At 36.6% G+C, this 26,906-nt stretch overlaps 1 protein-coding gene across 3 annotated transcripts in view; it reads left to right on the forward strand.

Annotated features, from left to right (window-relative positions):
* GRM5 (glutamate metabotropic receptor 5) overlaps positions 1–26,906 on the forward strand; it is a 508,001-nt gene that overhangs the window by 334,491 nt on the left and 146,604 nt on the right. For all 3 annotated transcript variants that reach the window (XM_036259412.1, XM_036259414.1, XM_036259413.1), the window contains exon 4: positions 19,042–19,277. In XM_036259412.1, coding sequence (XP_036115305.1) covers positions 19,042–19,277 — 236 coding nt within the window. The remainder of the gene's footprint in view (positions 1–19,041; positions 19,278–26,906) is intronic.

Consider the following 26,906-nt stretch of genomic DNA (forward strand, 5'->3'; position numbering starts at 1 on the left):
GTCTTCTGGAAAATACTGCAAATGTAAAACTGAATAAAAATATTATATACATATATATATACATACACACACACACATATATACACCTTCTAGTCACATAAATGCATATATAAAATTAACCTCATTGGACAGTAACATAAGTAAAAATGTGAAATTACAGGTTGTCCACCGATAAAATAATTTCAAGTTATTAATTCATTTATATAACAACTTGTTATCTTGCCATTACCCTAACTGCACTTCTTCAGCTTTCAAGTATTTTTCAAGCACTTAGGTAATCAGAAGAGATTATTTTCATTTCTTAAATATAATTTGATTTTCTATAATTTCAGATGAATAATCACTGAGTTCTTTCAACAAAAATGTACTCATCTTGGTCACCGTTTGAGCACAAGTATTAAATGCAGTCCCTGGTACACAGTAAGTGCTAAATAAATAGGTGTTTATTACATGAATAGATTAACTTACGCTTTAAAGATCCATTAACTTATCAAGTCTTTAATTTTCAGCTTAAAAATAGTCACTTCCATTATCTAGCAGCTTGATAGCAAAGGAGTACTTGAGTTGAGGGATTCACTGTGTCTCAGTCACTTTTTTGTTCCATTTTTTTCAACAACATTGAAAATCTACCCTCTGAAAATACACTGTTCTAGGCAATAAGTAATAATCATTCTTTTTATACTTTCTATAGCACCCTATGCATATATAAATCATAGATAGCTCTTATAATGTATAATTCGTCATCCATATATTCAACAAATATGTATTCAGCGTTTACTATTTTCCAAGTTCTGAGATATAAGTATAACAAACATAATACCTGTCCCCAAGGAAACAGTGTTTGGGGTCGGGGTGAGGGAGGATAAAGAATGTCTTATTGGTTATTGTGACTCATTGATAGCATAGATATAGAGTAGGTGCCAAACAAACATTTAAGTTTACAAATAATTAATTGAAGACTAAATTAATAATGTCCTTTGGAAAATTTGTTATTCACTTTATTCTCCTGGAAGTAATAAAAATGGGACTTGAGTCTATCATGCTTATAAAACCAGTCAATTAGGGGAATATAACACTGAGTTAGATAGACTAAATTTTATGAAAGTGTTATAATAGAATTCAAGACGTTAAATAAAGTTTTATGGAATGCTGATCACTTTCCTAAAGGATAAAATATTTTGACTTTTCTAATGATTCCTGTTGCCAAGTTCTTTGTAAGAATTAACCTCGGGGTTTTTATCTAAGGGTCGATGAAACCAGAGCTCCAGCCCCAGAACCTGGTGTTTCTAATTCCCTAAACACTGTGATTGATTTTCTTACATATGAGGATGCCCAGACCTTCAATTATAGCAGTTTATTCTTTCTGCATTTCTACACTCAATCCATATGGCTTGTGTGTACTTTCCACATGGTCATGTTGGATTCCAAAGTCTTTCCTTTTGTTAATTCAACAAACACTCTCAGAATGCCTATTATGTGCCAAAATTATAATACTCTGTGTGACGGATGTGGGAGAATGAGTCCAAGTTTTGAAGTCTGGATGACTCGAGAGGAGTCTAGACAGGGTAAATGACTAGGGAGTAAAGAAGTAAGTTTGATTTTATTTTAAGAAGATAAGTTTAATTTTAAGTATAAAGATTCAGATGAGGGTGGGACATTTTGATAGAACTATCTGGTAAATAGTTACAGTTGTTGGACAGAATCTTTGTAGAGAGTTTAGATATTCATGGAGGCAATAATTAGGATTAAATTCTTACCACCACTTATGTATGCCATTAAAATCTCCATTCTTTTTTTTTTTATTTTTTATTTTTTTTATTTTTTATCCTCACCAGAGGATATTTTTCCATATTTTGTACAGATAGAGTGGGAGGGAGAGCGAGGAAGGAGAGAGAGAGAGAAACATCGATGTGAAGGGACACATCGAGTGGCTGCCACCCCCATGACCAACCAGGGCCGGGGACAAATTGCAACCGAAGTACGTGCCCTTAGCGGGAACCAAACCCGGGTCTCTCCGGACCGCAGGCCGACGCTCTAACCGCTGAGGCAAACTGGCCAGGGCAAAATCTCCATTCTTTTTACTGATGGTTCTTTTACTGAAAAATCCAATTTTTCACAGCCTATACATAAATACATCAAAAATCAATTTGAGTTCTTTTCTTTAAAGCCTTCTCTGACTATTCTTATTCCTTTAAATATCCCCTACTGCTGAACTTCTCTTCATGTGTGCATCAAAGCACTTGCCATTGGCTTATAGATAGCCTTAGGTTGTCCTAAATTATTTTGTGTATCAGAAGTTTATCAACCAAAAAGACTTTAATTCTCTTGAAAACAGAAAATATTACTTTCCCTCTTAAATCCCCCACAGGCCTAAAAGCTCAGCACATCCTCCAAAATCTTTATCCATTTAAATTGTTAGTATGTCTTTCCTTTTCTTCTCATAACAAAGTCCTTCATCTTTAAAAATTGCCGTGCTCCTTCTGTTTTTTCAGTGTTGTGGAATCCCTGTTTCATTGATAAGCAATGGGTTAAGTGCTGGGACCATGAAACTAAAACACCATGCCTAAGAATTTCTCAGTTTCTTGAAGAAGAGAGGCAGATAAACCATTGAAATGCATTGTGATGTGTGCTAAATTGAAATCAAGCACAGGGTGTTTATGGTACAACAATGCATATCTCTTTCAGACAGATAGGATTATAAAAGGTTTAGAAGAAAAGGCATCGGAAATGAAATCAAAAGAACAGGTAGAATTTAGTAAAATGAAGGGGAAAGGTGTGACTAAGCAAACATGAATGATTATTAAAACTGGTAGTAGGAAGAATTAGTGAGAAACCGTGATGTCAGAGGAACTTAATCAGGGTATGCAGAGGAACAGGAGAATGAGGAGAGAGAATATCGAGCAAGGAAAACAGCATGAAGGATCTTTTGTGCTTCGCTAAGAGTTTGGATTTTGATTCAAGGCAGAAAGAGCCAAAGAAAATGTTTAGGCAGAGATGTAATATTATTAGATTTGTGTTTTATGAATATCACCAATAACTACACAGAAAGACCAGTAATACCAGTAGTACCTATTTTAAGTGAGAGAGTTCCCAAATAAATCTATCACTGGGGTGGTCATGGGAAAAGAAATTGTTTCCCAAAATAGTAAGGACATGAAGTCAGCATGACTTTGTCTCTTCAATGGGAAGATCCTTGGTAAAAAACAAAACAAAACAAAAAACTGACACTGGCCCTCCCCTAAGACTCTGGTTTGAACAATTAGAGAAATAATGGTAGCTTTCCTTATGTCCAGCAGAAAGGGCAAACATTTCTGTCAAAGAAAATGATAAATATTATAGATTTGAACAAGTTGTATTGGAGGTACCCCTGGGTCAAGCTATCTCAGGTGTTGAATACTCTGATCTAGAGCTGAAGAATAACGAGGCTGGAAGTAGAGATTTAGAAATAATTAGATAAAAATGGTGATTGAAGTCATGGGATGAAATGTAAATAAGACTTGATAAAAGTGCAGGTAGAAAATGCCAAACATCGAACCCCAGGGAAAGTGTTCCCTGAGGTGCAGAGGCTCACCCAGAGAATTCCAGAGAATGGAGAAGTCAGGACAGTAAGAGGGGTGCCGGGATAGGGTGGTACCATGGGATAGGACACTTTCAACGATGAAGTGGTCAATGTTCTAAATGCAGCAGAAGTCAGTGACCCTAACACCACTTCCCTACCCAGATATAACTCAGAGTGATTCTCCACCTCTCTCTGATATTCCTTAGATCCAGCATATGAACAAGATGTGCTGATTCTTATGACCCTTCTCTGAAGCCTCTCACTGCTTCTCTGTACAGTATCTCTACCTTGTTTTCGCTTCTGCTTGTTTCAAATGCTGCAACACAGTCCCACAGCCTGTAGCACATAGATGCTTGTTAATTATAATTTTTTTTCTCAAAATAATGTGGTGTCTCCTGATCCTAAACCATGAACCATTTGGCCCTGTCTAGCATTTCTCTATTTTTTTCTCATTACCTGGGTTCATATTTTCTACTTATGATAAAATACACTTCCCAAAACGCCTTTTTCTCACTTTTTACTTCTGAAACACTTTCTTTGGCTCTAACTGGACATTCAAACATGAACAACCAGTACATTTAAAGCATTTAGGGGCAGTAGCAAACTAGTAAAGTGATTTTATCAGCTGAAAAGTATCTATAATAAATGAACTTGGTAAGATGAGAAACAAATGAGTCAACTTCTCAGAAATAAATTACTCTTAAATTGCCAGGCTTCTCTGGAATGACTTTAATCACCAGACGTACATCCAGAGCAGAATGACTGAACTGCCTCCCTTCAAACTCAGAGTGTTGATTATTTATGTTGTTGACTCTTCTGTATTGAATTATGACTAAAATTTTGCAAACCTCATTGCCAATAATTTCACAACTGCAAATCATCGTGTTGTCTCACTTCTTTGGAATGGTTTTCTTCTTTACAAAACATCCTGTAAGGAATAAACACTCAGATGTGGGAATACTTATTGAAAATAACAGGTTCTGTTTTTTTCTTGTGTAAATACATTTGCATCAATGTGTGTATGTGTGCCTGTGTGTGTTAGCATGTGTACTGATATGTGTATACATGTGTGTGCCTGTTTGTGTAAAACCCTAACTGTTTTAGAGGACAGATACTATCAGTGTTCCTCTTATTAGCATAAAAGACAAAGAGGGTGTTGTATCTATTTAGATAAAAATATTCTGTCCATCAGATGAACATCACAATGGGTTAAAACAACTCAACAAATAAACCACAAATAACAAACAAAACAATCTTTTTATTAAAATGTTGTTTACTGATGCCTATTCAAGAGATTCTACTAGTAAAGTTTCTTTATTATATTCTAAGATGATAATATATATGTGCTTAAAAATAATTAGTTGAAATGAAATTTAATTGAAAAGAATAGGGTTGCATGGTGGATAAGAAAAATAAATGCCCAATCTCTGCTAGCACATGTCTAATGGCACATCCTGAATCTTCCATCACCTAGAAATTGTAACTCTAGTATCCTACTCTTGGAATAAGCATGCTTTTATCATCTTTTCATTCACTTTTACCATCTATTTTTTCTTTCACCATCTCTTATTTTGCTGTCCTTTCTATGGCTGTGCTTTCATAGAATGCCCTAGATTTATGATTTCTCTACCCCACCCCCACCCCAGTATCTCAACTTCTTCCTTTTTAATAATCTTATGCCATAGTTGATTAGTCAGGTCACTTTCCCTGCCAAACCCTCAAATCTCTTGCAAACCTGATCTTACATTTCACTCATTTAGCAAAATCCAGTCTATAATCCACCTGCTGCAGTCCTGTTTCTACACTGAGAACTACTAGAGAAAAGCATGCCACTCTATTCTATCATGATGCACATCAGCTTTGTCTTCTTCCTCTTTTCCCCTTCAATCCTACTCCCCCAAAAGCTGGCTCCTCTCTGTCCTGGATGGTTTGGCTCAGTGATTAGAGCATCAGCCTGCACAACATAGGATTGTGTGTTTGATCCCCAGCCCTGGTCGGGGTCGTGCAGGAGGTCAACCAATCGATGTGTCTCATCAATTTCTCTCTCCTGCCCTCCTTTCTCTAAAAAACAAAATCAATGGAAAAATAACCTTGGGTGACGATTCCCAATTGTGTTGCCAGATCCAAAAGACGATCTGAAACCCTACAGGTTCTCTGTCGAATCTAACACTGTTGGTTATAATGGTCCTTTTGAAGTCCTTGCCTTCCTTGGCTTTGTGTAAGCACTCCACTCCCCATCATTGTTCTCTTCCCTCTTGACTTTTCTTTATCAAAAATCCTAAAAGGATATCTTCTCCTCCATGTATTCCTTAAGTGTTGGTATTATGTGGACTTCTACATTTCTCTCTTGCTCATATCATGCAAAACACTCTTATTGGTAATCTCATTTCCTCTAACAGTTCTGCCAAATACTGATTTGTTGACCATATTTCAATTAAATATCTCAGGCCAGACTTCTCTGAGTTCAGATTATATGTGTAACTGCATTTTTGACATGATCCACTTGAATGTATGACAAATATTTCAGAGTTAACATAGCTCAAAGGATACATCCCAACATGTCTCTCTTTAGCGAATTGTACTAGTCACTCAAATAAGAAAGTTCAGAGTTATTCTGAACTCATTTTCCTTCCCCCCACTCCACAGGATATTAATTGACATATCATGCCTCTTTGGACTCCTGAATATAGTATGTATTTCTTTATTTTCTTACATTTTTTTCTTTATTGATTTTAGAGAGAGAGAGAGAGGGGAAGGGAGAGAGAGAGAGAAACATTGATGAGAGAGAGCATTGATTGGCCGCCTCCTGCATGCCCCCGACTGGGGATTGGGCCCACAACCTGGGTATGTGTCCTGACTGGAAATTGAACTGGTGACCTCTTGATGCATGGGTTGATGTTCCGCCACTGAGCCACACCAGTAGGCTTTAGTCCCTTAGTTTTCATGCTGTGATCACTTCCCTCTTTTAAACCCGTATCAGTCCTCACCTGAATTACTGTAGTGACCTCCTAATAAGTACACCTGCTTTTATTTCTTCAAATCTATTTGTATAAAAGAGTTGTATATCAAAACTGTAAATTAAATTATGTCACATTTATGTTTAAAATTTCTGTAAAAACTAAACTGCTGGCCAGCGTGACATAATCAAGATGGCAATGTAGGCTGTTCGTGACTTCAGTTGTCCTCACAAGAGGACCAACTAGCAACTATCCATAGAGAAGACACCACTGTGAAAATACCAGAATCTAGGAATGAGGCTGAAGCAGCCCCCATGGAACACACAGCTGAGAAGGATCACATTCAGAAGGGTAAGAGGAACAGCTACCCTCTGACCTCATCACCCCTCCCCTAGGGTGGCACAGGCCCACAGTGAGAGAGCCTCCTTGGGTCTATAGTTTCTCAGGTAGGATAAAAAAAGAGACCAGATGTCTCCCCCACTGTTGTGGGGTGCCTCCTAGAAGGCATACTTGTGTCTCGTCTCACAGAGATAACTGGGGAAATCTGTGGGTTTTGACCACTAAGAATCAAATAGAAACAGAGAGAAGGAGGGTGGGTTTTACAGCAAACAGCACTCAAGCCTTGACAGATCACATCTCTCCTCTTAGCTACACCAAGTGGAGGTCACAGCCAGCTGCCCTGTCTGCTGAGCCAAGCTGCTGGCCCTGCCAGACAGGGTTTTCAGTGGGTAGTTCTGCCTGACGCAGGTGACCAGTCAATAAGCTGTTTCAGCCTTGGAGGCTCACCTACTGCCTTGTTCCAACTTCTCGGCCCTTCTCTCATCCTTGCCTTGCATGAACTGTCACATACTTCAAAGGCTAAGTCTTACCTCAGTTCAGTTGTTTTCCTCTCCAGGATCTCAGTCTCTAGAGTTCTGGCTGACCAGTTAGCTTTCTGATAGCATAAATACACTTAAATATATATATATATATATATATATATATATATATATCCTTTCTAGTTGTTTTTAGAGGAAGTCTGTCCAATCTATCATAGCTAGAAATGGAAGTCACTGGTCAGTTCTAATATGTGACTTACACTTTCAGTCTATTTGGATTAATTATTGGGCACGTGGCATCTAAATTTTTGAGGCTTTCAAGTTCTGACTTGTCAGGTTTCTTATTTCATGACTATTTCTAAAGCTTAGTCTCACACCCAGAACAATGTTCAATTACTTACTGGTCTTCTATAACTTGTAAGTGTTCAATGGTAAACCATATCTGGTAGATGTGAGAAGTTAACAATAGACTTGGTTTTGGTGTGTGTCATGGGGATATTTTGTCGAGGAAAAACATGTTGCCTCAAAGTGAAATGGGAATTGAAGACAGTCCATTCTGTGTTTATGAACAGATATCAAGGTCTCTTGAGCATCTTAATAGCTCTTTTCCTTGTGAACAGTGAAACTATTTCATAACTTTTCTAACACTACAAAGATGAGCATTTTATCAGTAGATGAATGCAGTGGTTTAAAGCAATTCTTTGTTTACAGTTTCAGGGAGGAAATAAAAAAGAAAATCATTCCAAGTTGTGTGGGGGCTGGGTGTGTATGTGTATAATAGAAATTAAAATAACTCTTCACTTTACATTTTCATGTACAAAACCAGATGACTATGGACATGGATTTAGATCAAAGACCACATAAATAGGTTGCATTGGCTCAGTATTGGTTTCTAGATTTAGGTAGACTGAGTTTGAATTCTCTCTATCACTGGGTGATTTACTCCTTTTCAAACTGAAGATTCCGCCCTGGCCGGTTTGGCTCAGCGGTTAGAGCGTCGGCCTGCGGTACAGAGAGACCCGGGTTCAGTTCCCGCTAAGGGCACGTACCTCGGTTGCAGTTTGTCCCCGGCCCTGGTTGGTCGTGCGGGTGGCAACCACTCGATGTGTCCCTTCACGTCGATGTTTCTCTCTCTCTCTCTTCCTCTCTCTCCCTCCCGCTCTGTCTGAACAAAAAATGCAAAAATGTCCTCGGGTGAGGATAAAAAAAAAAAACAAACTGAAGATTCCTCATGTGAAAGTGAAGATGTAAAAATGTCTACCTCATAGATCATACTATATATAACACCTGGCAGAGTTTAAGCATATATGTAAAGTACTTAGAACAATGCCTGGCAGACAGCACACCCTAAATATGTGATCATTGTTATTCTATAAGTTTTCATTTACTGGGTTCTGATGCTGAAGAATAGGTTGGGAGTGGGTGTTTTTTCCTTCTGTTTACTCCTCATATTTAGCTCTCTGCAGAGAAACTGGCAATGTTGCTCAATAGGCTCAAACACTGCAGGCTCAGGTTGAGCAAAGTATGAGGAAAATATATTAAATTGAAAATTATGAAGTCCCCTGTGACCTGTTATAAGAAATAAGGCAGGAAAACAAATGAGGACAGATATATTTATTAACACTATCATAGTCTGCCTTATTGCTTGAAATTTAATAGATGTTCAAAAAATAATTGTTGACTGTTTGAACACTATGCTTTGCTTAGCAGCATATAATAAGATAAACTAGTCCAATTCAGTGGGAGAGGAGTTTGCAGATTGAAAACTGGAAGGTTATTCTAAGCAAGGAAATTTCATGAGAAAACATAAAGGTTATATAAAGCTGTGGTACCCTACTTATAACGTGTTTTCTCTATTTAACGGAACCATTTAGCCTACCATATTACACATTGTATGCAATTGCTTCAATTTTTGCAATTCTTCAAATGACTATAATATGCCAAGAGAAACAATGGATTGTGTAATTCACAAAATAGTCTATTTACACATATTTTCTCGGGCTCTCCTCTGTGAAGGATGTGTATGATGAGGAAACACTCTTGGAGGGATAAGACTTTAAACCAGAGGAGAGAGTGCCTCCCATCCTAGAGCCCACGTTGAGGCGGGCTGGATGTTCCATCTATCTAATATGTTTAATACTCTCCATCATTTCATATAATTCCCAAGTCTTTGGGAGTCAGTGTACTCTGACCAAACCAAAAATTAGGTCAGACCTCCTAAGATTGTATTCCTTCTAACATTAACATCTTTGGCTTTCCAAGTGAGGAACTGTAGAAGTGAGGAGTTGGTAATAACTTTCTACTGCTGTGTATCTCAAATTACCACAAATTTAGCAGCTTCAAACAGTATTCATTTATTATCTCATGCTTTCTGGAGGTCAGGAGTCCATGCATGGAATAAGTGTGTTCACCATTCAGCATTTAAAAGGCTGAGATCAGGTGTTGCCCCAGCTGCATTACTGTCTGGAACCATTATGGAAATTTCTGCTTCCAATCACATTCAAGGTTTTGCTGAATTCAGTTCCCTTAGGAAGTAGACCAGAGTCTCTGTTTTCTTGCGGGTTGTTAGCCAGGGGTCACTGTCGGGTCCTGGAGGTCACCAGCATTCCTTTACACAAAGCTCCCTCCCTCTTCAGAGCCAGCAGCGGAGATTTTCCTCCAGACATCTTATGCCAAACCTCTCTCATGATTGACGCTCTTTGTCCAGGGAGAGCCAGTCCCTTTTCAGAGATCACCTGATTAGGTTGGTCTTGCTGAGAATAATCTCCCTATTCAAAGGTCAGTTTATTTGGGACCTTAATTACATCTTGAAAATTCCTTCACAGAAGCACCTATCTAGCTAAAGGTTTGTGAAAAGCTGAAAGTATGTGTGTGGACCAGGTGGCAGGAATTTTGGATGCCATGAGAGAATACTACCTGTGCAGATCCAACCCTGTACTCCCCATCCTCCATAAATGTCTCTTAAATATTATCTCCCTTAAGAAACCTTTCTCAGTACTAGCATCACTGCATGCCATTACTCTGGAGGCTCTGTGAAATATAGAAAGCATAAAGTTATGGAGCTAGATAAATCTGGGTTTAAATCCCCTCTAAGTTTGCTGTGAAATTTTGAGTAGATTACTTGATTCCTCAGAGCCTTGGTTTCCTGAGTGGTAAAAAAAAAAAAAAAAAAAGTAGAGCTAATAATAACGACCTCTATGATCTGAAGAGAATTAGGAAAAGTAGCAATCACCTGTCCTATGCTAGACATATAGCAAACGTTAGGTACCTGACTTTTCATCCTTCTTTTGAATGTTCTGATATAGCTCCTCCAATCCACATCAACTTAATTCTATGTGAAGGCTTAAAAATGGGAAAAACTAAGATTTACAAACTCAAGAAATAAGATGATTTTCAGTAAATAACCTAACCATTTGTTCACAAATTCTATATTGGGCTTCCTTTTAGAATTAAACAGTTCATTGTTGCTGACTTGTACATACTCTTTAGAAATTTTATTTAAAAGCATAATATCCTTCTTTGCATTTCACTATTATTTAGAGATTCTAAGACTTCCTACTCCCTCAGCAGATAAGAAAAAAAAAAGGAATATTATATGAAGACAGCCAAGCAGTCAGTAGACTCCCACTATTAGGAAAAAAACGTCCCAAAATATCTGTTAAAATGCTATTGGTGAGAGATTTGGCAGGATGATGATTACATGTAGGTAGAACAGCAGTTTCCATAATAATTATGTGGGCTGTGAACAGATTTTGGGAAAAAAAATGCTAGGATGTGGCCTAATGAATGTTCTCATTAACCTTAATAGCATCAGGTAGAGAAGGGAGAAGACCATTTTGGAGGGGAAACCAATTTAGCCTTTCAGAATCATTTTATAAGGCATATCTGACAGTGTTGTTTTCTCAATTAAAATGAGTATATGCAGTTGTCTGAACAAAATTCTCTATCATGTGAAGTCTGCCTTTTAAAGTCTAATTTTCTAATAAGTTATAGCAAACATCACTTGAGTGTTTAATATGTGCCAGACATTATAATAAATATAAATATGAGGAGACATCCAAAACATAAAATTTATATTCTGCTTGGAGAAAATGAATATATCTAACCTTAATACGATGATAAATTCAAAACTAAAAGCGTCATAATGTTACCTCTTTGACAGCAGAAATCTTGTCTTCTTGTTCACCACTCTACCCCCACATTTAGAATATGAGTTACCCAATACCTATTCAGTGAATAAAGGAATAAATGTCACAGTGTTTTGGAAGCAGAGATGAGGGAACTATTCAGCTCAAGGGAGCTTGAGAAAGGTTTTTGTAAGTTGCATTCAAGCTCAGTCTGTCTTCTTGATGAATGAATTGCATTTTATCAAATCAAGAAACATGGGAGGAGGTGCAAGGATGGCATTCTGTGCTGAGGGAATAGCACGCTTGAAAGCGTGGAGCTGTGAAAGTGTGACATAGTTGAGAAATAACGATCAGCATGCTATGTCTCTAACACACAACGTGTGTCTGGTTAGTGTCAGCAGCAGCAATCCCATCCTGGTAAGCAAGAGTAAAGAATTCAGTGAGCAAGAATAACTGTGTCCTGGCACACCCATGAGAGTTCCCTCCTGTTTCCCCTTATGCACTCCGCTCACATCCCTAATACAAATGTGATGCCTATGGGAATAATAGGTATTCTGATGCCTACATTTTTAGTCTGGTATTGCTCCTTTTGAAACAGATTTAGAGGTGATTTATTTAGGTTGTTTGCTCATGGCCGATGCTTCCCCAAGAACTCTGTGGAGTTTATGCTAAATAATCCTGTTGCCATTTGAGAGTTCAAATAATGAAAGCCTACCCATTGTATGTGATGAGCCTTCCATGTAAATAAATCAGGAGATTGTAAATGTAAGAACTAAGAGTTTGAAAACACCCAGAATACTAACTGAGGTGATCAGGGAATAATCTCAGGAGGCAAGACAGGAGTGCAATTTTCAGTAAGTGATGATTTGGTGACTGGAAACCTAATGAATTTGCACAGACTGCATAAAAGGAAAGAAGATGTTCAGTCCATAGTATAACTGAGGAAACTTCCAATGGTCTGGAAGTCCTCAATCCCTATTCAAGCAGGCCATGCCATGTTAAGGGCATGTATTAGAATCTACCACAGTATCTGTACCATTTGAATGCATACAGGAGGCATTCAAAATGCTTACTGAGTTAATAAATTGAAATAACTAGAACATGAAGACTTACTAATGGATCATTCCATGCTACACATATTTTTCTCTTTTCCATGTCAGTAATTTATAACATATATAAATGAGAAATAAAAAAGGAAGGACAGATTATATTGTCTACATTGTAAAGTTTTATATTTTCATAAGGGAGACAAATTTTAAAGGTATTTAGCTTCCCTACATTAACATTCAACAATTCATGAAACTTTTTTCTTCGTAATTTTCCAATAGTTCTTTTTATTCTTGTTAGCATGAAGCTCTCAGGGGCTTCCACATTTCAGAAATGCATTTTGATAATAAATCTAGTGGTTGTAGATCCTGCAGTGATTACTTTATAGCCATAACTATTTGTATGCTTTATGTAGCAGTAATTTAATACAATGAATGATAAAAATAATAATTTTAAAATTAAAATATTTATGTTTTAAGGATATAATAGAGTATCAGTTCTATATAGTTCTATAATTATCATGATTGATCTTTTTTTTTTTGAGTGCCAACACCTATTAGCCTACAAATACATAAGCAAAATAGGATGGTTTAAATATGGTACTGGAACCACATATAAGAAAAGTGTTAACTTGTATTTTTTAACATTTGGATCAATTTTATATGTAGTGACTAGATAGAAATCCAGGAGAAAAATGGTAGAGAGCATATAAAGGGAAATCTGATTGTGGTAGACCCCAACCTGTACTCATTTTCTTCATTTTTTTTACCCAAACCTGATCTCTTCCAATTCTACAGTCTAGGGCACTGAGCTACAATATCACTCATTTTCTCCCATAAATCATAAAAAAAAAACCTTACTCCCTCTTATCCACACATCTAGTCCTAGGAATTAAGGCTCATCATCCCCATTGCTACTGTTTTAAATCAATCCTGCATAGGCTTTCTTCACCAATGCAATATATTTTCTATCTTAGGTCTCTAACACACATCTATAACCACTCTGAGCTGCCACTCACACTGCTACCACTTCCAATTCTCATCTCTCTTCATATCATTTCCCATCTTAGAAGCCACCACTGACTCCCTGTTACATGAATGATAAAGTCCATCATTTTCGTGGAATCGCACAAAAGACCACTCACCATGGGTCCTCCTCAGCTTACTTTCTCCTTAGTTCACTCTCCTGTGCATGAATGCAGTGGCGATGCTTAATATTCACTATTCACTGATTCCCAAACGCCGTCTTGTTATCTAGAATATTTCAAAATATAATTATTGCTCTATTATCCACATTTTTCAGTCTTAAATCGTATCATCCTACGAAGAGTGGTCAATTATTCACTGATCTTCTCTCCTGGTACATTTGGTTCATACCTATAACAATACTCATTTGTATGTGATCACTTATTTATTTGTATGTTCTCCTCTCTCATTCTCCCTCTAGACTGTGCGCTTCTGCAGTGTTGTATCTAAAACCTATTTCACTTATATTTTTTCTCAGTTTCATTATAATTTCAATACACGGCACATGTAGTAGATTGCATTTTTCTTCACTATATTAATTGATGCTCTCTGTGGGAAAAATATACACACCTGTCCCATTTAGGTCAGGTTTTCCCTTATGACTTGCTGGGGCCAATGAAATGTGTGTCACTTCTAATCGGCCTACTTAAGAACCATGGTGTGGTTCCATTATGCTTTCTCGTCTTCCCTTCTACAAGATAGATCATGTTCCAGAGGGAAACTGCTCTCAGAATGTATTTCAGAATGAAGATGACATTGAGTAGAGTTATAGGCCTTCTGCAGTGAACCTAAAGGCTGAGCAAGAAATAAATTTTTGTTTTAAACCACTGAGATATTGGAACTGTTTATTGCCACAAAATAATCTAATCCAAGATAGGTGCATATTCAATAAATGTTGAAGAAAATAAGAAAAGTTGAAGAGAAATAGAAGGTAAACTTTGACTGGAGGATTCCAGAGTTAATTTTGTTTTAAACAACAACCTTCTGTTGAAAACAGATAAGAATTAAACTTTTATGTATTGATAATTATGAGAAATAATGGGAATTGGGGTTTGAGAGGAGAAAGAAGGAAGGTAGATCATAGAATAGGAGTATATGTGTAATCTTAGGGGCAAATGAAAATAAGTTCTTGCTAGACGTCATTAAGATGTCTGCAGGGAAGAATTAAAGGAATCTAAGGTATCTACTAAGGAGGTGTTTTGAGAATTGTTACGTAATGAAGAGTCCTCTTTTAGTTAAGACAACCTAAGTAATTTCAAAATGTTTTTTTCCCCCATTTCAAATATCAGTTACTCTGTTTCTATAGCTAAAGAAAGACTGAATGCCTGACTAAAAGAACATTCAAATTAAGAATTTATATGTACACTGAATTCTTGTTATTCACGGTAGTTATGTTCTAACTGTGCACTGAACACTGAATAAGTGAATATTGACCATTGCTTCTGCGAGAAATATAGACATAAATTGCCATGAGTTTCTAGTCACAACATTTTCATCAACTGAGTCAAAACATGAACTTGCTTATGCTTGTTCCAGTATGAAAACACTTTATTTTATGTATATTTTTGGTTTATTAACATTAAACTCACAGAAACAGCACTTGACTCATGCCCAAATGCAGATGGTTTAATATATAGATTTTCTATGTAAGATATAGTGCAGCCTTCTTGCACTTGGAAACTCTGGATAACAGAGTAACACAATGCTTGGGGCTATTTTGAACAGCAAAATTGATTTTTTTAAAAAACACAAAAATATATTTTAGCCAATAGGCAAATCTGAAAATAGAGGATCTGCATATAGAGGATGGACTGACTCCTTATTAAAGAATTGGAAAGAAAATAATGAAATGAATTAGAGGAGATGGATAAAATACCCCCCAGTGAAAAGAGAGAGAAATTAGGTGAATGGGTGGCTGGATAGCTGGCTGCATGGATGGATGGATGGATGGATGGATAGATGGATGGATGGATGGATGGATGGATGGATGGATGGATGGGTGGATGGACGGACGGACGGACTGATAGCTAGATAGGAGATTGACACATACATACATACATACATACACACATACAATCAAAATCTAGAAAAGTGTCTTAAATGTGGTACATTCCCAGTTTATTTTCTCTTCCTGCCCCCTTTTTCCTGATTTGGTAACATATTTGTCACCCAATGGTATTAAAGTAGTGCCAGAATCTCGGCAGTCCACTCTATCAATGCAATAGAATGTACTGGATAGTAGAAAAGTAAGCTCAAGTTTTCTTGGTATTTCATTTTACTTTTTAATTTATTATTTCTTACTTAGAGATACCCTATCATTTTAACACAAATCTTAGAAGTACCTTTTTATGAAAAGGTTAATATTTAATAAACTAAGGTCAATACAGCACCATCTAACTTAGCCAGCATGGAAGGCACTTTCTTGAGACTTACATAGCAGATAATCCCCAATAAGTTTTAATAGAATAATCCTGTTTTGTCACATAGATATTGGAATTTTCTGTTTACATACAAACTCCTCTATGATTTTTATTTTACTGTTGAACAAAAACATATGGGCCGAAATTATTTTAAACCCACAACTCTAACTTAGAGGCTCCTAATAAAATATAATCACTGGCTAAATTCTTAAATGTGGAAAAGAGATTTATACCTTAAAAAAAAAGCCAAAGCCCTGACCAACACAGGTTTGATCTTTGGTGGGGGTGCATACAGGAGGCAGCAGATCAATGTTTCTCTGACATAAGTGTCTTTCTCTACCTCCCTCTCTCCCTCCCTCACTCTAAAATCAATAAAAACACATGCTAAGGTGAGGATTAAAAAAATAATAATCAGAAGAAAGCCAAAGAACACGATGAGAAATGAGGAAATTAACACACTCTGGTTCTGACACTATTTTATGGAAATATAACCTCCAAAAAACTTTATCAGGGTAGGCTTTTCCAATCCCCATTAAATTCAGTGAATGAATTATGAACGGTAAATTGGACCCATTATCATCTTACATGTCTTATGTAACATTCATAATCACAGCATTGCACGAGAGCAAGCTAGTGTGAACAAAAGGAGCAGTTTAAACTCTCTCTTCGCAGAATGGGTGCTTGACAAACAGAGCTGCTTCTTGTCCCACTCACAGCACGCCCATGCATCTCCTCCAGTGCCAATGAGACCCACACTCTCATAGCAACGATATAATAAATCCTCCAAAACAGAGGGAGAAAATGAGGCAAACAAGCCCACTTCATTTCAATTTGTCAGCTTTAAATAAAATCTTCTGTAGCTGAAAATGAGAATCTTGAGGGAAGATAATGTGTGAAGTAACAAAATTCAACACTGGGACAAAACATATTGCATTATTATTTTGTTCCTGATCTGCCACAAAAGTTTTTGAAATTTCACCATAGATCATTTTAATGAAATACCTTCTTGTCAAAGAGGACTGAGAGAAAGAAACAGCTTAATTTTTTTCTCTTCTTCCATCCACTGAGGCCATAGGAAATATCTCAAGATGTCTCAAGCCCCTATGCTATCTTAATGCATAATCTTTGACCTTTGGAACAATTTTCACTATCAAGTTTTAAGTCAGAGTTGTTATAAAAGAGTATACTGGAAAAAACAAAATGCTTTTTACACTTACGTTAATTAATTACTTACATAGTCCTTCCCCTGGTACTGATTGTATATGCAAAATGTTGGAGCGTGCTCTCTGCCTGCAGAAATAAAGTAGAAAGGATAAAAACGCATTTGAAGGATGATAAAAGGAAATTAACATTCTGATAAATAGAAATAGCTGATGCCAATAAAGTAAACAAGGATTGTTAACATAAATCTTTTCCTTCACCCTTTCCCCAGTGCCCACTCCCCCTAACCCAAATTATTGCCAAGCACTTAAATAAAGCATTCAGGAGGCTCCATTCTGTTCTTCCAGTCAACCCTTTTCTTATCCCATTCTTCCCTCTTGGATGTTTTGTTTTTTAATGTTAAATTTTCCCTTGACTTTATCTTTCTTGAAAGAGCACTTGCACCTCTTCAAAGGAAGGCCAGCACCACTGGGTCCCAGCAGACACACAGCACAAGTTGTACAAATTCCAGTGGGAGAGAGGGTGGGAAAAGACAGTGTCTTTTTTCCTGAGTGTCCTAAGGTGTGAACAGATTTGATACAAACATCATTTCATATCTTTTATTTCCAACGTTGTGTCTCATGTGTTTTTCTAATAAGTCTATGTTACTTCTCATTCTGTTATACTCAGACCGTTGTAACAGGATCTCTCTGATTTTAGCTCCTTTATTTTAAAATTCCTAGATCACCTTGAGTGATCAGTGCACAGAATGATAGCAGTGTTGCAGAGCATGTTCCCTGATGCCATCCTTGATGGCACATTGTTAAGATGCTCTTTCAATCACTCTAATATAGAACATAATTTCATACGTGTATTTAAAATACATTAGAGAAATTTGTAGGATAGGTAAGAATATATGAGCTATGCACTGCAAGGACTTCAGTTTGTGGCCCTGACCAATCAATGTTTAATAGAATATCCATAATCAATCAGTAACATTTTTTAACCTTTTATAATTCACTTGTAAAATGTCAAAAAAAAAAGAGTATCACATCACAGATTGCTTAAATTAATAATAAGTATGTCTTAGAAATATTTTATGCTAATTTTATGATCATTATAATAATTACTATTAAGAAAAAAAGTATTGCCCTGGCTGGTTTGGCTCAGCGGTTGGAGCGTCCGCCTGCGGTCTGGAGAGACCCGGGTTCGGTTGCCGCTAAGGGCACGTGCCTCGGTTGCAGTTTGTCCCCGGCCCTGGTTGGTCGTGTGGGTGGCAGCCACTCGATGTGTCCCTTTCACAGCGATGTTTCCCTCTCTCTCTCTTCCTCTCTCTCCCTCCCACTCTGTCTGTACAAAAAAAAAAAAAAGAAAAAAAGTATTTAGCCCTGGCCGGTTTGGTTCGGTGGTTAGAGCGTCAGCCTGCAGTTCAGAGAGACGCGGGTTTGGTTCCCGCTAAGGGCACATACCTCGGTGGCAGTTTGTCCCTGGCCCTGGTTGGGTTGTGCGGGTGACAGCCACTCGATGTGTCCCTTTCACGTTGATGTTTCTCTCTCTCTCTCTCTCCCTCCCACTCCATCTGAACAAAAAATGGAAAAATGTCCTCAGGTGAGGATAAAAAAAAAAAAACGTATTTAAAGTTAACTTGACCTAGTTATAAATGTTCAGTAAATAGTGTTAATGGTGTTTTTATGCAGCTTCCAAGCATATATTGTATTTTACAACCAGTAAAATAACTCCATTCGGTTATTCTCTGCAGTTCAAGGCAACACCCAAAGTTTCCATCGTGTTTTGCATTTTTTATTTAACAAGCTACTATCTCAATAATCATATAGGTGTAATGCAGGACCATGGTGTGGCCTGAAGTAGCCATTTGTTGACATCTTTTCAAAAGGAAAGCCAATGGAATTATTTGTTCTAAGATGAGCGGTTTTCTCTTTCCCCACAGTGATGGCTGGGCTGACAGGTATGATGTGACAGATGGATATCAGCGAGAAGCTGTTGGTGGAATCACAATCAAGCTTCAATCTCCCGATGTCAAGTGGTTTGATGACTATTATCTGCAGCTCCGGCCAGAAACCAACCTCCGAAACCCTTGGTTTCAAGAATTTTGGCAGCATCGTTTTCAGTGCCGGCTGGAAGGGTTTGCGCAGGAGAACAGCCAATACAACAAGACCTGCAACAGTAAGCAGATGCATTGTTTCATTTGAAGTGGATAAGGCTGAGGCTGCAATTTAAGTGCACGATGTCAAGGGCATAGTGGCTGTAACCTGTTAGAGAGGAGGGCTCTTACATAACCTCTTTTATACTAATGTTCTTCTTGTCCCACTACTTGTTGTCTGAAGTGTCTTCTCCTTGAAATAGTTCTTTCATTTTTTTCCTGCTGGGAGTCTTAGTTAGATATAGTCTTGGAAAACCTCTTTAATTTATTTCCATGGAAACATTATTTCTATGGAAACAGTCTGCAAAACCCTCCTTTTAAACCTGTTGCTGTGGCTCTCTGTCTCTCACATGAGCACCCTGATGTGATTTCTCTACTCAGAATCTGTTCCTTATTCTAGTACTGGAAACCATTCCTTAATCCTCCACCATTTGGAACCTTACCTGACACCAGATATCATTTCCTACATTATTCTTCTCCATGAGGGAAGCACTATTACTATCCTTAATTTTTTTCTTAATGATCTTTTTAAAAATTTATTTATCATTGACAGTATTACAGATATCCTTCATTTTCCCCCAATTTCTCCCCACCACCCAGCCCCTGCCCCACCCCAGGCCTTCACCACATGATTGTCTGTGTCCATAGGATATGCATATATGTTCTTTGTTTAATCTCTGCCTGTACCCCCCCACACACACACACACACACTAAGATGTGTCATTCTGTTCTGTGCATCCATGCCTCTGGACCTATTTTGTTCATCGGTTTATTTTGTTCATTAGATTCCACAAATAAGTGAGATCAAGGAATATTTGTCTTTCTCTGACTGGCTTATTTCACTTAGCATAATAATCTCCAGGTCAATCCATGATGTAGCAAAGGTAAGAGATCCTTCTTTTTTACAGCCGCATAGTATTCCATTGTGTAAATGTACCACAGCTTTTTTATCCACTTATCTACTGGGGGATGCTTTTGCTGTTTCCAGATCTTAGCTATTCTAAATAGTGTTGCTATCAACATAGGGGTGCATATACTCTTTCTGATTTCTGTTTTAGGATATACTCCCAGAAGTGGGATCTCTAAGTCAAATGGTAGTTCCATTTTTAATTTTTTGAGGAAACTCCACACTGTTTTTCACAGTGGCTACACCAGTCTGCATCCCACCAGCAGTGCACTAGGGTTCCCTTTTCACCACATCCTCTCCAGCATTTGTTGCTTATTGATTTATTGATGGTAGCTATTCTGGCATGTGTGAGAAGGTATATCCTTGTCTTTATAATTTGTATTTCTCTGATGATTAGTGGCATTGAGGACATACAGATGGCCAATAGACATATAAAACAATGTTCAATATCACTAATTATCCTTATTTTAAAGATAATAAAACCAAGATTTAGAGAGACAAAATAACTTGTTCAAGATCACATAACAATTAAACAATGAAAATTAGAATTAAATTTATATTTGTCTAGAGTTTAACTAATATACTGCACTAAAATGGTAGAGTATTATAGTTTTAAAAATATCTCCATCATATTTGTATTACATAATCATCATTTTATAAGTCAAAGATACCAAAAACAAAAATAAATCCTAAAATATTTTGTGCATGCTATAAAATGCAATACTAGATCCTCAAATAGTCACTAATCTCTACTTTTGACCTTATTTCATATTTACTCAAAAATCCTTTTAGCATCTCAATCCCCACCTTGAAAAAGACCTCCAGTAGTTGATCCATATCTGTAACTACTACATATGTATAAGAGGTCTCTAAATATAGGAAGAGGTAAAAAGAGGTTTATAGTTGTTTTTATGGGAAAATAATACAATAATTAATAAATAATAGTACAAGAATATACTTCATGTTTCGTGTACTCACAACTGTAAACCTACTTTTGCCCACCCCCTATAATGTTCTTAAGCCCTTTCATCAGGCAGTGTGCATAAGCCAACTACTTTTGAGTTGAAATGGTAAGAAATATTGATTTTTTATTCATTTCAGAAAAGAAAGTTTTACCTTATTCACTGTCTATAGTAACTTAAACCTAATAGATAGTTCAATAAGCAGAATGTCTTGACACAAATAGTAGAAATACCCATAGCTTCTTAGTAGCTTCTTGGGCAGCAAAGTGTAAAAGCTAAGAGAGACATGGCTTAGGCCAAACCTAGTATTCTAGAACTATCAATGACCTTATAAAGAATGAAGTATTAAAAAGTTGAGTAACCAGAAAGTTTAAGGAAAACTCCTAATCTTGAATAAGTAACAAAGCCATCCTGGAAATAGACCAACTCCTAGAAATTAATTCTAAATAGATTACAAATAAGCAAATAAGTGATTATCTTTTCTTTTAATTTTTATATTGACTTTTGGAGAAGAAACAGAGAGGGAGAGAGAGAGAGAAATCAATGTGAGAGAGAAATTGGCTCCCACATGTCCCCTAACAGGGGATTGAACCCACAACCTGGATGTGTGCCTTGACGGGGAATCAAACTTGCCACCTTTTAGTATATGGGATGACGTTCCAAACAACTGAGCCACACCAGCCAGGGCAATAAGTGATTTTCGTGATTTTCTAATCTGAATGGAAAACCAATGCAACTAATGGCAGTGCAGTGTTATTGGCAAAGCCACTAATACTACATTGTACAATTTTCCAAGTATAATTTAGTTTTCTTTAGAATGATTTATTCATGATTTATAACACCTAGATGACAGTCTTTCATATAGCCTCTTGCAATTTCCCACTCAAGTATCAACGATTACATCAATAACAAAAGCAAAACAAAACTTATAGAACAACAATCTTAACTAAAAATGACAGCCATCAAAATATCAATGCCTGGAGGACTTTCACTAAATAGCTATAAGACCTATGAAGTAATAAAAAAGGTCAATAGAGTCTCTTTTCACATGTGTGCATGTGAATGCAAACACACACACACACACACACACACACACACACACGCACTAATGAGTAAAATAGTCGTGTGGAAAAAGAAAACTAAAGAAACTACTGTATGGGGATGAGTAAGGTTTTACTAAAAAAAATAAAGTGATAGAATATATGAGAATTAGACTAAAATAAAAATTGTTAAGTGCTTGGATTAAGAAGCATAAAAAACAAAGTTAAAAGGAAAATAAGATGGCAAATATGACAATCCAAATATTGGTTTTCTTACAAGAACTCATTCAACATCACAATATAAATATTTAAAAACAAATGTATAATGGATATAGTAGCAGATGTTTCATAGAAAATTAGAAATGCTTAATAAATATAAAAAATTCACTCTCATTGTTAATTATAAAACTGCAAATGTTATTTTTATCTTTCTATACTTTTCAAACATTCTAAAATAAGGACAAGTTATTTCTTATTTTTGAAAAAGCATTTAAAACAATTATTTCAGGACCCGCCCACCCACCCCACACACACAGATTTTTAAGGCAGGTAATTTACTATGTGTGGTGTACTATGTATGTGTGTGTATGTGTGTGTGTTGTTGTGGATACATATATATCTTAAGTGTACAGCTTTATAAGTTTTACATATTTACATCTCTGTAATTATCACCCAAAGCAACAATATCAGAAAGTCCCCTTGTTCCTAATCCTAATAAATAACATACCTAATTAATATGGATTCTTTCAGTGTCCATTAGTATTGCCTATCCTGGTACACTATAAAAATATAATCTTACATTATTTACTTGTCATGTCTAGCTTATTCCCCACAGTATAATGCTGTAGGGCTCATCTCCACTCTTTGATGTAGCAGCAGTTTATTCCTTTGTATTACTGTGTAGTGTTCCTTTGTATACATATCAGAATTTATCAGTTCTCTTAGAGTTGGACATTGGGATTGTTTACAGTTTTAAGTATTATAAATAAAGCTTTTATGAACATTCTTGTATGTATATTCTGGCAGACATATATCCTAATTCCTGTTAGATGTATACACAGTAATGGAATTGCTAGGTCATAGGCTAAGCATATGTTTAGATTTAGTAGTTAATGCCAACCAGTTTTCCAAAGTGGTTAAACTAATTTATGTTTTACTGAAATGTGTGACAGTTTAAGTTGCTCTGCACCCTTGCCAACATTTGTTTGTTTGTTTTTTAAACATTCTATGAGTGTGTAGTTGTATTATATTATGATTTTGATAGGCATTTCCATTATATATTATGAAGTTAAGCTTCTTTTCATGCTTATTGGAAATTTGGGCATACTTTTGTAAAGTGTCTGTTCAAACCTTTTGCACATTTCTTTGAATTGATTACCTTTTTAATATCTATTTTAAGAGTTCCTCATGTACTGTGGATATGAGTACTTTTTAAATATATGTATCGTGAAAATTGCCCAATTGGAGCACAGTTTACTTACTATTTCCTGTTTCTCTTATTTGCTATTTATTTTCTATTCATCCAACTTGTTCTTTAATTCTTTATTCCTCCTTTTTTACTGCCTTCTTTTGGAATTGAGAATTTTTTTATTCTATTCTACCACCCATCTCAACAGTTTTATTTCATTTCTTAATATAATTCATTTAGAATTTCCAATATAAGTTACTAAAGGAATCTTAATTTACTACAAACTATTTTAAGTTGGTTCTTGTTTACATTCAGCAATCTTGCATATATTTAAGTTAATTTCCCCCCTCACACTTTTTTTTGCTGTTGCTATATAATTCACTATTATATGTGTTATATATAGTACTGCAGAGCTTTGCTGGGATATTTGCTAGAGATAGTCAACAGTGTCCAGAGCTCTTCATTACTTTCATCTGTGAGTCTTTCAGCCTGAAGAATTTTCTTCAGTATTTCTTGTATGTAGGTCTACTGCCAGCAAATTCCACAAGCTTTTTTTCCTGAGAGTACCTTTATATCACATTTAGTTTTGAAGGATCTACCCATTGAATAGAGCATCCTATGTTGGCAGTTCTTTTCTTTTACTTTTTTTAAAATTGTTGACACTATCACAGATACCCCATCCCCACCCCTTTGCCCACCTCCACCCAGCCCCGCCCCCACTTCCCTCTGGCCTTCACCACATTGTTGTCCATGTGTACGTGCTATGCATATGTTATTCGGCTAATCCCTTCACCTTCTTTCATCCAGTACCTCCCCCACTCCCCTCTGCCAACTGTCAGTCTGTTCCACATATCCATGCCTCTGTTTCTATTTTGTACATCAGTTTATTTTGTTCATTAGATTCCACACATAAATGAGATTACATATTTGTCTTTCTCTGGCTTATTTTATTTAACATAATAATCTCCATGTCCATCCATGCTGTCACAAAAGGTAAGATAAAATAAATAAATAATTTTTTTAAATTTATGTTTAAATAATATATATTTTTTTAAAAGCAGGTTTTCTTTTTAGTTTTTTTTTAGTGGTTTTTTTTCCCCCCTTAAAAACAGCATTCATATTTATATTCCTGGATTTCATGATTTCATTGAGAAGTTAGCCATGATTTTTAACATTGTTTCCCTGATGGCAGTATGTCTTTTTTCTTAGCTTTGAAGATTATATGGTTTTTTTTTGGGGGGGGGGTTGTTTTTAATTTTTAGTTGACTATGATGAGAATAGGAAGGAATTCCATTACATATTTCTTTCTTAGGGTTACCAGAAGTTTTTTTATTTTTTAAATTAATTTATTTTTGTTACAGATGTTTCTCCTTTTTCCCCCATTGACACCCTCCTCCAGTTCCTGCCTCCCTGCCCCCAGCATTGTTGTCTATGTCCACTGGTTATGCTTACATGCATAAATTCTTTGGTTTATCTCTCCTGCCTTCCCCTGCCATCCCCTTCTCTGAAGCTTGTCAGTCTGAACCCTACTTCTATGTCTCTGGGTCTATTTTGTTCCTCACCTTATTTTGTTCATTATATTCCACAAATAAGTGAGATCATGTGATAATTGTCTTTCTCTGACTGGCTTATTTCCCTTAGCATAATACTCTACCAGAGGTTTTTAAATCTGTGGACAAAAAATTCACATCAGTTTTGAAAAATTCCCTGAAATTATTTCCTAGAACATTCTTTCTGCCACATTCCTCTTGTTTGCTCCTTCTAGTACCCAATTTCACCAGTGTGAGATTATCTTACTGTTACACATGTGACTTTTCCTCTGCCCCTTCATATCGTTGTTCTCTATGTGCTCAGTTTCATTCTTTTCTATTTTTCTGTTTTTGATTTCACTAAACATGTCTTTTCCTCTGTCCAGTCTGCTGTTAACCAAAATATGAGGTACTTAATTTCTGATATGGTGTTTTCCAGTCCCAGAATGCCAATTTAATTCTTATTATATTTTCCAATTTTATGTTAAAGTTCTCCTTCTCATCCCGTTTTTCAATCTTTTACTCTGTTTCCTTGAACATATTGATTATAGTTATTTTAAGGTCCTTTTTTCTAATTCTAATAGTCTACTTCTATTGACTGATTTTTCTTAGTTATTGATCACATTTTATGCATCCTGACATATATACAATATGTTTTCTTTCATGCCAGACAGAGTTGAAAGTCACTGTAAAGATCAAATGTTATATTGTTTTTCCCCCAGTGATAAATTGCCTTTTCCAGATTCACAGAAATTGAGATGATGTAGGTTGTAGCATAAGATAGCAACAGTCAACCTTTGGTTAAGATGTCTTTAAGGAACAATTAGCATAGAATTTTAATTGAGAGTATAGCTATTATATTCCCTTCCCTGGATGACTGATTCACAGATTTTTACTATTTTTGAGATTTGTTCTCCAGCCTCCTGCACCATAATGTTCCTAAATTTGGCATGTATCTAATTGAAGTTTGAGCAGTTTCCATTCTTCAAGTAAAGCTTTTCTTCCAAATAATGCAAAGCAATGGAGGCTTCAGTCTTTCTCTTCAAAATCTTGAGCCTCTCATGAAGCCTCCAGAATCAGCAACTGAATCGGGAGGGAAAATGGTAATCAGGCACTTGGGGCCCCTGGAGTTTGTAAATTAACACACCAGATCATTTCAATACCCAAAAGTTTTCTGGCTTCCCTTTTTTCTAGCATTGTCCTGTGTTAGGTGGAATCAGACCTCCTCTTCCCACAGCAACAACTCATGTCCTTTCCCAGAACCTCAGAATGTGACTATTTAGAAAGAACATCACTGCAGATGTAGTTAGGTAAGAGAAGAACATGCTGAAGTAAGAGGAACTCTTAATCCAATATGCCCGATGTCTTTGGAAAAAGAGAAGTGACAACAGAAACAGAGACACACAGGGAAAATGCCATAGGAAGACCCAGGCAGAAGCTGGAATGATGCAGCAGAAAGACAAGGGCTGCCAAAGACTTACAGCCACCACCAGAAGCTGAAAGAGGCTGGAAGGGTTCTACCCAGAGTCTCCGAGCAAGTGTGGCCCTGCTGACGCCTTGATTTTGGACCTCCAGAATCCAGAACTGTCAGAGAATAAATTTGTTGCTTAAATCACCTCATGGTGGTACTTAGCTATGGCAGCCCTATGAAACTCACGTCTAGACCAAGCTGGATTGTCACCTGTTCCCGGAACTGCAGATGCCCTCAGATAATAAAGCAGCTGATGCCACCTGCCCACTTCTGGAGGTCTCCTCTCTGTTAGTTCATTTTCTTTGTTGCTTTCATACATCTTCACTGCCTTTAAA

Source organism: Molossus molossus, unplaced genomic scaffold (assembly GCF_014108415.1).
Source record: "Molossus molossus isolate mMolMol1 unplaced genomic scaffold, mMolMol1.p scaffold_m16_p_13, whole genome shotgun sequence".
In the NCBI taxonomy this organism is placed as follows: Eukaryota; Metazoa; Chordata; class Mammalia; order Chiroptera; family Molossidae; genus Molossus; species Molossus molossus.